Genomic DNA, 16,467 nt, shown 5'->3' with positions numbered 1-16,467 from the left:
TGCATGTCGAATTGTACTGCACAGGCAATTTTCGGCCCAACATGTTTATAAAAAAGGGCGCGCAAGTTATAATGTGGTAAATATCGTAATAAGACGTGAGCAATGGTTTTTGCTTGAAAATCTTCAAAGAGCAGGTCAAAAGCAGGTTTTCGAGAGAAGATGGCGTGTGTTCCACGCATTGACTGTCTCTTAAGCTCCGCTGAGAGAGAGAAAGACGCTGCCACTAAGGAAGTCACTAAAGACCTCTCAACCTCGGCTAGGTGGGGACGCCTTTTGAGAAGTGCCCCTATGTTAATGTGTCTTTTTGCGGTCGCACAGCCATGCCACCGTACGTTGTCTCTACGGAAACACACATGCTCTTCTCTCATTACTTGTGGTGCTGAGTCGCACTACACGTGCTGCCTCTCTCTCTTTCTCTCGTTGCTCGCAGTGCTCACACTGTATTTGCTTTTCTCATCTTGTATGCAACGCTCAGTCATGCCCTGCGTGCTCTCCTTGCTTGTGGCACTCGAACTGCACTTGCTCTTTCCCTCATTGCTCGTGGCGCTCGTGTTGAGAATACAAATTTAGATATAGTGTGTAGTATTTGACGCATGTCCAAAACTTCAAATACTCCTCACCCCTACTTTACTGGTGGGGGGCAGCACTGTTTATTAAATCCGAAAGCAGCAAAAAAAAAATATTTTTCTGAAACCTGTGTTTTTAGAACTTTTTTTTTTCTTCTAATGTTGAATACCTGCCCAAACCTTTCAATTATTCAATCATGCTTAGTCCCAAAGCATATAGAAATGCTGTTATTGATCCCACCATGAATATTTCTGGCAGGGAAAAGGTTGCACGTCGAATTGGAAATGTGTGCACATTGGACTCTAGCTACCTTAGCTTCAGTAAAAAACTGCATTCATGTACAGTGAAATTTCGTTACTACGAACTCCACATTGACGAATTTCTCAAATTTACGAATATATTAAAAATCCCCGCCAGATTACTTATATTTTAAATGTAAAAAATATTTCAGAACTATCAATTACAGCAGCACATATTTCAGAACAACACACATAGTTTACTTTCCCCTTTATACCATGGTGGTGGTGGTACATGGTGATGGACATGGATGTATGGCCACGTGTTAACCATGTCCCATCATAAATCACTGTTATGTTGTTATTAAAGGCCCGGTCCATCTCCCTGTAAACACTGCGCATTGCCACCACAGCATCAGAAAAAATATTGGCAGCAGCTGTCTCACTGTCGGGTCTGAACTCAGCCTTGAGATGTTTCTGAAATGTTTTATGATGTAAACCTCTGCGGGAGGCATTCATAATTGACAAGAAATTAGTCAAAGCTGTTGCGCCTTTGCCAATACTTTTAACAGCCTGTACAGCTCTCATAAGCACATCAAAAATTTCGTGACCTTCTTTTTGCGGCGATGACCACCCCTTCGCGAGAGCGCAGCAAAACATGCACGTCAGTATCATTTGCGCTGCTAATCCATGTTTTGTTCCGAGCTTAACTGAAAGTCCTGGTCGGGAGCACTGCTGGCACTTAGATTTGCCGAGAAGCGCGTTCAGGGCAGTCATTTGAACGATGACAAACTCCTGCACTTGTTCCGTACCGGCAAGCACCTCGCCTTCACCCGTCAGTTCCGTTTTCCGCATGGTCGCCGACACCAAACTTAGTTTTGCTGGCACTTTCGCGGCGACCTCCCAGGATGCTTCGGCCGATACAAAACGCGGCTCCAGGCGCACCTGAATGGTGCTGCCCGTACTTGTAGGTGTAGCAACATCGTGCGAAATGCTGAGGCGATAATCAGACACATCCGAGGCGCGATCGCTGGATGCATCCAACGATGTGGAACGCAGCAGGACAAGCTCAACGGTGCCACTGCTGCTCACACGAGATGTTTCGCCCACGTAACAAGTGCCAGAGAGCGACTCCTCAACATCGTCAACACAAGTAGGTGTTCCGTCCGCGTGTGAAGTGCTCAGCGGTGGCTCCTGAACGGCATCATCGGCATGCGTACGCATACTGCCCGCATGTGGAGTCCTCGGCTGCGCGTCTGTGACTTCCGCTCTATGCTGCACAGTACTGCCAAGCGACCCCGAAGCAGTCTTTTTCACCGTTGGTGATTTTCGCTTTCCAGTGCCGTAAGCATGAGTTGTCTTGTACTTCAGCGGTTACTGACCCATGGTCACCAATAAACTTCCGAAACTAGGCCCCATAAGCACTGATGAATGCGTCGAGCTGATATGTCACAGCAGCATATCACAACACAAACCAGCTTCCGAAACTATGCTCCCCACACACTGACAGCAAGCCGATATGTCCAGAGGCGCATACCACAACACAAGTACTGCCAATCCTGGCAAGCCTAGATGCCAGGAGGCACTTATCACTTGCGGAGTCCGCTGCCGAAACTACGATCCGTACGTGTCGCAAACAACGCGAGGCGATTGTCAGACGCGCAAGTCACGGGTGTTACCAGATGTAAGCTCCTGAAACTATACACCGTACATACAGACAAACATCGCACGCCGAAAGGCGCAGCCTGCGCGCGGCGGCACGGTAGCAGAAGATGCACAACGCCAACGAGACCAATGGCAAAGCTCCAATTGGCCACGTGACGGGCGTGGCCAATCGGAGGCCTCGGAACGGCCTTGAATCATTTGCTTTTTGTGCGCTTGCTTCTGAATGGAGGAGGTGGCTGGCATGGCAAATTTAAAGACGGAGAAATGCGCTTTCGAACACGGGCAAAATGGCGGCGCTCGGTTGCACCGTTTCTTTCTTTTTTTTTTTTTTTTTGCGATCACCACGGAATTTTTTCGTCACATTGGCAGCTACAAACATTTTTTTAGCCCTTCTACGTGGTTTTCAGCATTCATATTTCGGAATAAGATAAAAAAGAAGAGTTATAGAAACAAAATATGTGCTTTTCAAAAAATCAATTTTTTGGTCATTTTTCGCAATACGAAAGCCGCGTTCCCCCTTAAATAAGTGCTGTTTTCGTTTTGTGAACGCTGTCCTCACTTTTTTGGTCAGCCTACGTTCTAGGTAAGATTTCTTATCTTTTCTGGCTCCGGACGTTTGGGGGTTGGCTTAGAATCGTGGCCAGCCTAGATTCGACTAAATACGGTAGATGGTTGTTGCAAATCGTTCTAAAAGGCATTATGCACATGGTGACGCAACAGAAAACTGAGCAAGAATGAGTGACGTCGTGGCACGCACAAGCACAAGCCCCGTGTCATGCTGTTTGTGCTGTTCGCAACACTTTGCCCTCGAGGCATGCTTCGAAAACACGTAACCTCCTTCACAGCATCGAAAATCTGCCGCGATGCAGTCGCTGGTTTTCTCATCTCGAAGGCCGTATCATCATCACGGTTGGACTGGAGTGAGGCGCAGGCTGCTGTGCGCCCCAGTTTGGTTGAGCTTCAATGTTTTGGCACTTTGCGTGTGCCCTCATTTTACCGTGATCGGGTTCGAAGTGTTCGTTGTAGCAGTACGACAATTTAAAAAACGGTCGTTATATCTGGAAGCAGTTTCCATAGGGAGGCTCAGAAAATTGTAAATACACTGAAATGTGGTCGTTATAACCGATACAGTCGAAAGCCACGATAATGAATTTCCGCAACAATGAAATTCTCGTGACAACGAAACATTTTCGTATCCCCGGCGAACACCCATAGGATTCAATGCAGTTTGTACCTCTCGGCAACGAAATGCCGCTGTACTGCAATCCCGCATCAACGAAATTTGCCGGAACGTAACTCCGCATATTACCTACTCGCGTAAAGCTAGCAGGCTCCAATATATGCTCAAATACAATTGTTTTGCACTAAAATTGCGTAAAATACCACCACACTACACTTTTGCAGGCGCCACCTTTTGTTCACAAAAACGAGCAAGCGCCGGAAGCTATCAGTGTGCTGGAAACAGGTCATGGCCGCCATATTGTTTGTTGATCGCCCGTTTGAAGCGGCACACATGTTGCTACTGACATGTCACGATTGTCCTTGCACCCCTACTAGGCGAGATCATAGATCGTTGTTAGAAACGCGCGTTCAGGTTGCGGTCCCCGCGGCTGACAACTCGGCGAGGCCTATGCCAATCGCGTGAGGCGAAACTGAATGCAATCTGAACGCACATTTTGAACAATCGCCGATCGCGGCAGTGCACTCGGTAAAGCGCGCCTCAGTGAGAAAAATGCAGCAAAAACAAAGAAATCCACGTGTCACGGACATGGAATTGTTTAGGGCGCTTGAGATGCTGGTCGCAGCATATGGAGTGTCAATGGAGTGCGGTAGCTAGCTGGGCGAGTCGCTACATCTGCGTAATTGCGCACAGTGCACACTAAAAAACGAAAAATCGGACAAAGAATTGAGATGAAACACAAACGCTGACTCACGACTAAAAGTCGTGAGTCAGCGCTCGTGTTTTGTTTGTATTCTTCGTCCGTGTTTTTTAGTGCTCGCTGTGTAATAGTTATGGAGTGTCGTGCATCGGGCCATGATTGAGCGATCGTCCGGGAATTCGCATCCATTGCTTCAAGAACGCTGGTTTTGGTGCCACCTGACAGGCATCACTAGCGGATTCAGCACCGGATGTAGATTTGCGTGAAATGGCCGTTATTTCGATCGTTTGCCTTCGGGTACAGGAGATACCATTACTTTTGCGCTCGGCGCCTACAGACAACAGCATGCGCTGTTGCTCTGCATCTGGTGCCGAGTTACGAAAAATCTCGCAAAAGTGATCGCATTTCCAACAGCAATTTACAGTGAATGCTGCGCAACGGCTATACTGCCACTGCTGGTCGACGCATGCGGCGCACTTTGTGCTGTCGGCAATGCGGTTATATATCCTCGAGCAAAGCTTGCAAAGTAGGATAATGGAATTTTGACAGCAAAGTTCTGTTCTGCGATACATTACCTATTTGTGCTGTCTCTTCTCACAACAACGAAGTTCTCGCGAAGGCGAATTTTTTCGTGTTCCCTACTGATTTCGTTATCGCGAGATTCAACTGTAGATCGTTACAAGTGGGTTCGGCTGTATCACTGAATAGTATAATAAACAAAAGCACACACCCCAAGTGTTGCATCTTTTTGAGCTTCATGGATAGAATTGAAACTGATCAGGTAACGGTGCTCGCAAAAAGAGTTTGACAGACTCGAAGTAGGCTACTTCTAGTCTTCAATGCACAATCCCATGTAAACAATTTTCAGGTATCCAGACCACTACTACTACTGCATTCATACAAGAACAATGTAAAATTATGCACATTTCACTTGCAGAAAAGTAACAAAGGCTGCTGTGCTGTGCCTGCATCTCACCATGAAGTCAGGAGGCATGAGGCCCTCCCCAGGCCCCAAGCCCAGAGGGGGCATTTCCTGAGACGTCTTGGCCTTCTTTTTGCTCCGGCTGGGCTTGCGCTTGGTCATAGGCTCAATAGGAGGCAGCACATCATCAGGTGGCAGGAGGTAAGGGTCCTCAGGGGGTAATGGGCATGTGTACGGCCCATCCAGAGAACTGCTTAGGGGACCCTCCAGAGGGCAAAGATCATCCACAGAAGCTGGCACCACACTTGGAACACCCGCCAAAGGCAGTGGAGGCAGTGAACTTTGCAGGTCCTGCAAAGACCAATAGCACATGAAATGTACTGCTAATCTGCACAACAAGCAAGTGCAGAAAACAGACTGGCACAATGCAAACGCTATTATAGTAGCCTCAAGCACGACTGGTAGCAATCTTGTGTGACCACTATGACATCGGCAAGTTTCACAGCATTCCTTTATTACTGCCTATATTTTCTTTGCTGCTCGATTTCATAAAAATAAATGGTTTTAGACCACAAAACACACCTTCCCTCCACATAGGTGCAGGTCTTCCACCCATGAAACTAAAGCGAAAACTTGTGACTGAGGTGAAAAATTATTTGGTTTAAACACCACTAAAGTGTCTTCATTAAAATGATAGGCAACTTCGGGCCATATCTGTGAATGAGCAGATCTCCGAAACTCTAGATGTGCACACTTAAATCAGACTTCTTTAGGTCCGTTCAATTCACCTGCAACACTATGAACCAGTTTAGAGAAGTTCTGAAAGTTCAGCATTTGAACAGGTTGATTAAGTTCAGCAGTACAAAAAAAGTTCAGCATTTGAACAAGTTGATTAATTTCAGCGGTACAAGCACACGGCATCTGTAATTAATGCCAAAGTGCAGATGCAATGCAAGTGCCTTATACTTGTACACCTTACGTGCTCTGTCTACAAAGCCTGAAAGACGAGAAGCAGTACAGTGACGGTATGGTAAGTTTCTGAGGTGTTTTGTCTTTAAAGAAGCAGTAAGCAACGTCCCATTTGTGCCGGAAGCAAAAACATAGCCTAGAGAAATGCATAAAACACAGGAACTGCATGTGCACATGCTACACGTTCGGTTAATGGATACCTAACTGCTGTTCAGCTTACGACGATCTGACAGCGTATTTCTAGAAGCAAGGAGCCCCATGGAATATCAGTATCTTGAACTGACCATGTTGTGCATGCACTAGCAAACATGCTGGCAATATTTTTTTCTCAGTTTTACATGGCAAAAAAATACAAGAAAACCACCAGCATTGACATAATGACAGACTTAATGACTGTTTAATCTGAAATGGCGTCTGTTTTCATCAAGAGCTGAAATGGGCTATGACAAATACAACATGCCTAGAGTAAACACATGTAAACAGCACACCCAACATTATTTAACCCTTTGAGGGTCAATGACGTAAATATACGGCGCCCCGAACAAGCCCAAAATGATCGATGGTGCCTATTTACAGCGCCATCTGTAAAGTGCCTCTATTTCCTAACTTTTTCTTTTCTGGCATGTGCTGCCACTATGTGGGAATACAGGGAATTTTTTTCTCGCGCCTCCCTCTCGCTGTTTTCATTGCATGGTTTGTTTTAGAGCCAGTTTGCTCCGGCGTGTCCACATACTACTGCTCGCGCGATGGCGCACCCACGGGCAGGTGGCGGTTTGGGCTTTGTTCCACGGGCAGTTTCGGCTTCTTGCGCTCGCAAAACTGATGGCTATCTTGTTACTAATCGCTCAAAGGGCGACCGCCTGTTCCTCGCTCGCTTAGTGCTCACAGGGGTGGGCATAGGAAGGATGCCGCCGTGCGTGCATTTCCTTTTCCTTTTTTGGAAACGCACGAAAATTACCTAATTGCTTCTGGTTGGCAATAAGGTGAAGATTAGCAGAAGTCTGTCACACGTTTTGCTTTTTCGACAGGCGCAGAACCACACAGTTTTCTTGAGTGCACTCACCTATGCAGTTCGATTATGCTATGCTCGTAAATATTAGTGTAAGAGCAGGAACATTTGAGATTGCAAAATATTCTCGTGTGCGCATTTTCCAAGCCTTGAACTATGTGTACAACAATGCATCAAGTTTTTTATTCTTATATGTTTATTTCCTTTTTTTTATTGTTGTTATTCGTGAATAAACAGTACATATATACCAATACAAAATATTTTTTTCTCACTTTACAGTCACCCTAGAAAAATTACGTTAATTTTTTTTTTCAAAATAGGTCCCTCAGAAGAATTGGAATCTGCAATAAAAAAAATCAGCCCTGGGCGGTCGCATATGGCGAAAAAGAATCTACCTTCAAAGGGTTAAATGCAGCAGAAGTGCATAATCATGGTTTCAGTGGCATTACACCCTTGTAATGCATTGTATATTGGGCTGCTGCTTAGCAACTGCATACCTCCACGAAGTCAGCGCCACTAGTGGTGAGGGTGTCGAAAAATCGTGAACCAGCCTTGCACCTTTCTTGAAATTACCGTATTTACTCGCATAATGATCGCACTTTTCTGTCAAAAAAATTGATGCACATTCAGGGGTGCGATCATTACGCGGGTTAAATTTGACACAAAAAGAAACATTTTCTTTTTATCATCCCGCATTTGTTGCGGGTTGACAAGCAAGCGGCTGCCGCTGTCAGTGCGGGACCCCCCAAAAGAATGGTGGCCATCGGAGCAAGCCGAACGCACCGAACGCGATTATTTTTCTTCTCGTGAGTACATTACGAGCACTAAGGCAGTTTCTCCCGTATCAGTAATGAATATTATTGTTAATATCGGCAAGCTTGTGACAGTAACGTAGCGATGTCCACTTTGAGGGGACAGAAACAGAGATGGGCGCGCTTAGCTGCCAGTGACATAGAAAAATACGGCGGGCATGCTGCGGGAACTGCAACATTCGTCTTCACTGCTATCCTAAAACGGCACGTTTCCCCTAAGGCTGGGCGAATATCTTAGCTGCATTACAAGCGGCGGCATATGAATAGGGTACACTTCTAACATATCAGTGTAAATGTGGCCACTATCGTTGGTGCTCGCGATTTGTTGCGTGCCCACAAATGCAGACGAGAAGAATCGAAAGGCACCCTTTATGTTGTTGTTAATCAAAACCATTATGAAGCCTACAAATAATAAAGCCGAGGCAAGTTTGATTGCAAGTAAATACGGTAAAGGCAGGGTTCATAAGGTAGCTTCACCATGCTGCTTAAATAACAACACAGTGCAGCACCTTGCGAACTAGTTCAGATGGTACAGGCTAATTTAACAGACCTTCAGCTTTTTTTGCACAACACAACAAATGAATGAACTAGTGTGTACAGTTGAACGCCAATTAAGAGCCAAATTACAACCACAAACTTTGTTAAAGCAAGGATTCTATTAAAGGAAAGGTTCTATATTTCAACAGTACAAAAATCTATTGACCTCGTAGAACACTTCTGGTGATAAAGGCTTATCAGCAAACATTCCTAAAATATGACAGGAAACCAGGTCCATAATTTATCAATCAGATGCAGCAGCCACAATTTTGCATGCAATAAGCATAACATACAAAAGTTGACAGGTTCATGCCAGAAAAAGCAAAGCTGTGGTAATGGAAGCGCTCAGTGGTTGAACCCACCATCAAATGGCACCACATGCATCATAACTAGCAGCCAGCACTCAACTTCCCTCTTTCTTTTGTTTTATAGCTGTGGCGCATTACTTCAGAAGTTATGAAATAATTTCAACTGAAAAGTACAAAAGAAAAATAACATAAGGCCTTATTTCTGTCTGATTATGCATCATTAACACTTAATCCTCCCACGTACATTTTTTCCACTTTCTTGTAGCACCTGAAAGTTGATACCACTTCAGCTCTGTGTGGCCCGTCATAAGACGGCTTATGTGCACGCAATACTGTCGATTGTTTTCTGTGCCCGTAGAGATTGACAGTCGCCACAAGCAAGCATAAACTAAAGATGTGCCCACAGTTCCTCTACGGTTATATATAAGTTTATCAGGCGAAAACTTTTCTTCATTCAGGTAGGCAGTGTGCATAGTAAATTTGAGAAGAAATGAAATATGAATCAAATGGTGCCAGAAGCAAAGAAATTGAAACAAATATCAAAGACACTATTTGAATAGTTTTTAAATACTGAACAGGATTTTTCCCAATACAAAAATATATTCAGTTCCTAGTATTCACAACATTAGCAAGTTTCTGACACTATAATGTACATTACGACGCATGGTTTATAGAAAGCACAAATGGAGCACAAGAAACAAATAAGCAATTAGTCTGCATACTCAGCGTTCTCCAGAGTACAGTAAAACCTTGTTAATTGTGATTTCACAGGGCCCTCAAAAAATATGCCTGAATTAACCTAATGTCTAATTATCACACAGGTATTAAGAAAACAAACAAATGCTTCCTATGTTCATCATCATCATCATCAGCAGCAGCAGCAGCAGCAGCAGCAGCAGCAGCAGCAGCAGCAGCAGCAGCAGCAGCAGCAGCCTGGTTACGCCCACTGCAGGGCAAAAGCCTCTCCTATACTTCTCCAACAACCCCGGTCATGTACTAATTGTGGCCATGTGGTCCCTGCAAACTCCTTAATCTCATCCGCCCACCTAACTTTCTGCCACCGCCTGCTACGCTTCCCTTCCCTTGGAATCCAGTCTGTAACCCTTAATGACCGTCAGTTCTCTTCCCTCCTCATTACATGTCCTGCCCATGCCCCCCCCCCCATTTCTTTTTCTTGATTTCAACTAAGATATCATTAACTCGCATTTGTTCCCTCACCCAATCTGCTCTTTTCTTATCCCTTAATGTTACACCTATCATTCTTCTTTCCATAGCTTGTTGCGTCGTCCTCAATTTAAGTAGAACCCTTTTCGTAAGCCTCCAGGTTTCTGCCCCGTATGTGAGTACTGGTAAGACACAGCTGGTTATAAACTTTTCTCTTGAGGGATAATGGCAACCTGCTGTTCATGATCTGAGAATGCCTGCCAAACGCACCCCAGCCCATTCTTATTCTTCTGATTATTTCCGTCTCATGATCCGGATCCGCAGTCACTACCTGTCCTAAGTAGATGTATTCCATTACCACTTCCAGTGCCTCACTACCTATCGTAAACTGTTGTTCTCTTCCGAGACTGTTAAACATTACTTTAGTTTTCTGCAGATTAATTTTTAGACCCACCCTTCGGCTTTGCCTCTCCAAGTCAGTGAGCATTCATTGCAGTTGGTCCCGAGTTACTAAGCATGTCCTATGTTAACACGCTTTTATTTACTATATCAATCAGCAAATTCCATTTCCATTTTGCACAAAAGTAGCGCGGAACCTGCAATTCTTGTCATCTTGTAACTGATTAGTGTTCACATCGGCAAAGGCCTCGCAACATATTTCGCAACACAGCCTCGACGCATGTCTTCATCTAAGAAATGCTTTTCACTACTGCACACACATCACAATGATTTTTTCGTTAGTGGGCTGGTCGCCAACGGATGGTCCATTCATTGCTATGCAGCCGATGTTATTCATCCTCAACAACTTTGCATGGACTCAAATATATACTGTTTGATGCAACTGTTGCAAACATAACCGCTATCGTTATCAACACAATCATGGATTGGGACTACACCGTTATGAAGGCACGCAGCCGATGCAATGTTATGTGCGGTGACAAAAGCAAGAATAAAGGTTCTAAAGGTATAAATAGGGACGAAGTTTTCCGGCACTGCTTTCATTAATGTACTATTTCTGCTGACTACTGCGATGCAGATTCTGCCGCTTCACTTCGGTTAAATGCTAGCGCCGTTACGCCCTTTTGCATCGCACATTTCCAGCACTTCGTGCTCGCAGACTGCCAAGAGTTGTCCGAATAGTCCATTGTGGGCCAAATACGTCCGAGTTAATGAGAGTTTGATTGCATTAAATAATGCACACGCTTGCCGGGACCAGAAGACGAGTCCAAATTATCCGTTCTCCAGAATTAACGAGGGTCGAATCAATGAGGTTTTGCTGTAAAGTTAAACCTCATTAAAACAATATCACATCAGCCATGAAAATACTTTTGTTATATCCGACATTTGTTATAAGCATACATGCAGATATTGGCTAAAAAAAGTTCACAATCAGTTCTATGCAAAAAAAAATGCAAGCAGGATGCCTCCAACGAGCCAGCAAAGAGTCTCCTGCAGATTTTGGCTGTCGACATATTGCTGTGACAATACGAGACATGGGAAAAACAATAAATTACATACCTGCACTCTATACTGCCATGAATATGCAACAGTACGATCAGTGCTATTGCACAGGATTGACACATTGGTTTGCTGACAGCGGTCCAACAAAGCCAAGCCGCTGGCCGAAACACACATACCGCCAGTAGATTTTTCAGACATTGCCAACTGAAGTTCAACCAAGCCAAGTTGATGTCCAAAACAAGCATGCCACCGTACATGGATCCGTACTCTACTACTACGGACGTCAGTCTAGTCCCGTGCGTCTAATATCATACTCAATTCCCAATAAAGACCACGAGTGCGAACGCATTGGCAGCAACTTTCCTGCGACAGCCTGTCACTCCATCAACTGGTTATTGCCATTGTACATTGATGCTAGGGATAGGTGGTGGTACCACTGGAATAATGCAGATACGAAAAATCAGTAGTCTGAAAACTTAGTTGGCAGATGGATTTGACATTATTGTTACTAGAATATATATTCTGAAGCACAAGCAAACAAAAATGTCCTTTGCTACCTTTGCTATAACTGGTACCGTGCTGGATCTCGCAATTTGTATTCCATTACAGTAGTAGAATAAGCCACTGAAATAAGCGTGACCAACCTAATTTCACGTTTACTTTGTTATATCCAATAATTCATTATACCTGTGCTGATTATATCGAGTTTTGACTGTATGCATTGTCATCCATTACCAGAATCCTTACGGGCCATTTAGCCAACAAGTACATGTCCGAGACTACACTGAAAATGGGCTTCATTTGTGGTAATGGCAGAAGAAGTTGGAATTGTCGCCGCTGATGATGCCACTATTACAGTAAATCCTAAGCGAACGAAACATATGCATCTGCTCTCAGTGCAAACTTAAGTAGAACTTTCCGATGCAGGAGAAAAACAAGACATTAAGAATAAAAGTTTGAAACAGCAACATATTGATTGTATGTAGCATTTGAAACTTCAAAAGTTCAGTCTCTAGCTCCTTTACAATGCAGCCTACCTTCACTCATAAAAAAAATTAACTGGATGCTGTCAAAATCAATGGCATCACAGCAAGCTGCTGCAGGAACTTCCAAGGCGAAGTCGCCACCAGCTTTCAGCTTTTGTGTCTACCGCCTTATCAAGCCTCCCCTCAAGATAAGAGTAGCATTTTTGGCATTGCAGAATGTAATTAGAGGGGCGATTTACAATACACCCAATATTTGTTTCTTTTTTTCTTTTTTTTTTCTTTTTGCATCGCTTTAATTCTAAATTTGTGTGTGATATTCCACAATGTAACTAAAATAATGGCCAGATTTAACATAAGAGGTCACACCTTTCACCACTCCAAACAACCACACCCTTTTTTTAGTTTAAATAGTAAAACAAGAAAAAAAAATTTTGGTTCCAAGAAACCTACAGATACTGACCTGATCAGAGATCATGGGTGTGGGCAGTGAAGGAGGCTGGCTCGGAGGTCGGTAGCTGTCTGCCATGCTGGGAAACAATGTAGACACAGTGGGGCTAGGTGGAGGGACTGATGATGCTGAAGAAGCAGCCACCATGCCAACGGAAGCTGATGATTGCTGCTGCGACTGCAAGCTTTGTGGTTGCAGACCCTGGGGCTGTAGGCCTTGTGGTTGCAACGTCTGCGGCTGCAAGCCTTGAGGCGGCATGACTTGAGGTTGCAATCCTTGAGGGGGTAGAGCCTGGGGCTGTAAAGTCGGGGGTTGCAAACTTTGGGATTGCAATGACTGAGGTTGCAGAGGCTGTGGCTGTAAGGACTGTGATGGTAATGGTTGTGGCTGCAACTGGGAGTTCTGCATAAGCTGCTGCTGAGCTTGTGGACCATATGGTGGGAGCTGAGGATGTGGTTGCTGCAAGTGAAAACATGTGATGAATTACTGGGCACTAACTAAAGCTCTATAAATGCTGCATTCATAAAGCAATATACAGTAAAACCTCGTTAAACCGTACCCACTTAAACAGTTTCATTTTAAAAGTAGTAAAGTCAAATCCCTGACTCAGCAGCCATTGAACATAATGTGTTTTGCATCTGCCTAAACCGTACCAACTTATTGCATACGTATCGGTTAACACATAGCGTTTCCACTTTTCGACGCACAAAAACGGCGATGCGCCGTCTCCATCGGGCGACCCAGCCGAACAACAAGCCTCAGAGATAGGAACAACGGCCTCCAAGCGCCCTGTGCGTTTGCGCGTGAAGCCACATCAGCATCATTTCGGCGGCGTTTCGTCCACTGCAACGGCCTCACCAACAACTCAACGAAAGGCCAGTCCATGCCTTCTACGGAAACTGTCGAGCCACCCATCGCTGCATGCAAACTCCACATTCAGCTGCAGTGCAATTTCTTCTGCTTTCGTTTTCAATATGACTCCATTCACTGGCAAATTCGTACCGCACGCTCTCTTTACCCAAGCAAGAAGAACGTCTTCTAGGTCTTTGTGCCTAGCTGTGCGCATCCTTTTACGCTTCGGCGCAAACTCACCATCTTGCAGAGCACTGGTAATTCGCGCTTCATCTTTCACAATACCACTCACGGTACTTTTCACGATGCTGAACTTGCGCAAAATTTCAGTCCTTGAAAGCCGGCCGGTGCGAACATCGGTCAAAACTTTGATCTTCTCACGAAGTTCAAGCGGCTACTAGCAACACGACGAACAGGGCGCGCACTAAAATAAACAACGCACACCACGATGCGACGGCGTATGGACTGGCAGGAGACAGCGGGACACGGCGCGCACGCATGCCACGAAGAAGGGATATACTTACTGCGTAGTTGGCATTGTTGGAGGTCGGCAAATGCGCAGAGGTTGGTAGCACTGGCAAGACAGCACTATCGCGTGATCACCATTGCGAAACAGCATTGGCTGCTTTTTCTTCTCACTTTTTTCTCTTCGCCTTTCTTTTTTTTTCGAGTTTAGCTGGCTTTACTGGCCAGGCCGCACTTCGTCTCTCTCTCTCTCTCTCTCTCTCTCTCTCTCTCTCTCTCTCTGCGTCCTGTTTCCCCCCTGCAGTGTACAAGTTTGGAGAAAGCCAGCGCGACGCGAACCTGCTGTGGCGACAAAGAGGAGAGATCATTGTGGGAGGTGCTGCGGTGGGGAGGAAGGGGAGTAGCACAGCGCTGAAAATGCCTCGTATGAAGGGCTCATCGCATCGGCGCTGTGCAGGGGGGAGGGTACGGCGATGGGGAGGCAAAGGAGAGAATGAACTTGAGGACGCGGCTAATTCTTGTAGCCGAGCCGGGAAGAGATGGATGAGTGACTAAGGAAGGGTGGGAGAGGAGGAGGGGAGGAGTAGCGGAACCTTCGCAGAAACACCGAGGTGGTTAGGTCTCCTCGTTTCCCCGCGTCGCACAGATGGTCGACAGCACAGAAAAGCTTTCATTTTTGTCTCTTCTTTTCTTTCTTTCCCCTAAAGTGCTGCTCGGATGGTCAGTAAAGCTGCGCGGCTAAGGCGCGGCCAGCCGTGAAAGTTCATGTTAACAGATTAGCGGGTGCGCAGTGTTCATATTAAGCAGATTTTTTTGGCACTGACTTTATGGGAAACCAAACAAACAACTTTCACTGTTCATCTTAAGCGAGTTCGTTTTAACGGGAGTCTACTGTATTTTCAAAAATCTACGAACTGACTTTCATGCTTTACTAGTCTTTTAGTGCATTCTAGTACAGTAAAACCTCGTTAATTCGGATTTCACGGGACCAAAAAAAAAAAATGTCCAAATTAAACGAATGTGAAATTATTGAGGGTATTAAGAAAAAAGAAACAAACACTTACTATGTCAACACGCTCTTATTTACTGAATGAATGAGCCAATCCTGTTTCTATTTGGCACAAAAGCAGTGCGGAAGCTGTAGTTCTGGTCACCTCATGGCTGATAAGTGCTCACAGATATCAAGGCCTCACCTTGACAGCGTGGCCGCGGCGCCACCTTCATCTGAGACAGGCTTTTGCAACCGTACACACATCCCAATTTTTTTTTTGCCACTGAGCTGGCCGCCATCCATCACGATGTAGCCGGTGCTCTTCATACTCGAAAGCTTGTCAAAACGAAACTGTTTTATCATGGAGGGCGACCTTCCAGTTCTGAAGCAGCGCAGCCATCACACGCACTGTGTCAAAACGAAACTACTATTTGCTGCAACTGCGGACAAAACTGTGGCCGCTATCGATGTGATCATGGATGGCAACTACACAGTTCTGAAAGCACGCAGCTATGCGCAGCGGTAAATGCAAGAATAAAGGCTTTAGAGGCACAAGTAGGCATGAAGCATTCTGGCGTTGCTGTCATTTACATATGACTTCAACTGATGACTACGGCGATGCGGACTCCGCCACTTCATTTCGGTGGACGCTAACGCCATTTTCATTTTTGCTCTCTTGCATTGCACATTTGCGGTGCTCCAGCGCTCACCAAACTCGGACAGTTGTCCGAACTGACCGATGTGCGGCCAAATACATACGAATTAACAAGTTTAATTGCATTAAATAATCCATGCCCCTGCCGGGACTAAAGGACGAGTCTGAATTATCCAATTTTATAGATTAACAAGGGTCAAATTAACAAGGTTTTACTGTACATTGAAACAACACTGGGAGACAAAACAGGTCAGGTAAATACGCTTTCAAAATGCTTTTTGAACTTATCCATTGAAAAAAAATATATATAATTGAAAGGAAGATCCATTTTTCCATTAATAGAATTTCAAGGCGTGGATGCAGACATGCACTTCAAAAGTTTTAGAGAAAGACCAACAGCAGCAGTGCACAAAATGTGTACTGTACAATTTGCAAGCTTCAGAGAGCAACCATTGGATGCATTCCATTTGTACTCATGGGAGCACACCAAAACATATACAGCCTCCTGGATTTTCCATAATATTGCGCCAGCATCGACTG

The 16,467-nt window shown here is 45.0% G+C and overlaps 1 protein-coding gene across 13 annotated transcripts in view; it reads right to left on the bottom strand.

The window, feature by feature from the left end:
• Nucleotides 1-16,467, bottom strand: part of kis (chromodomain helicase DNA binding protein kismet) — a 209,878-nt gene that overhangs the window by 167,900 nt on the left and 25,511 nt on the right. For all 13 annotated transcript variants that reach the window (XM_075673530.1, XM_075673529.1, XM_075673528.1 and 10 more), the window contains 2 exons: nt 12,977-13,423; nt 5,325-5,621 (listed from right to left, as the gene is read on the bottom strand). In XM_075673530.1, the coding sequence (XP_075529645.1) occupies nt 5,325-5,621; nt 12,977-13,423 (744 nt within the window). The remainder of the gene's footprint in view (nt 1-5,324; nt 5,622-12,976; nt 13,424-16,467) is intronic.

This window comes from Dermacentor variabilis, chromosome 1 (assembly GCF_050947875.1).
Source record: "Dermacentor variabilis isolate Ectoservices chromosome 1, ASM5094787v1, whole genome shotgun sequence".
Classification (NCBI taxonomy): domain Eukaryota; kingdom Metazoa; phylum Arthropoda; class Arachnida; order Ixodida; family Ixodidae; genus Dermacentor; species Dermacentor variabilis.
Note: the sequence above shows the minus strand (reverse complement) of the source record. Positions and strands in the feature narration are given on the sequence as shown.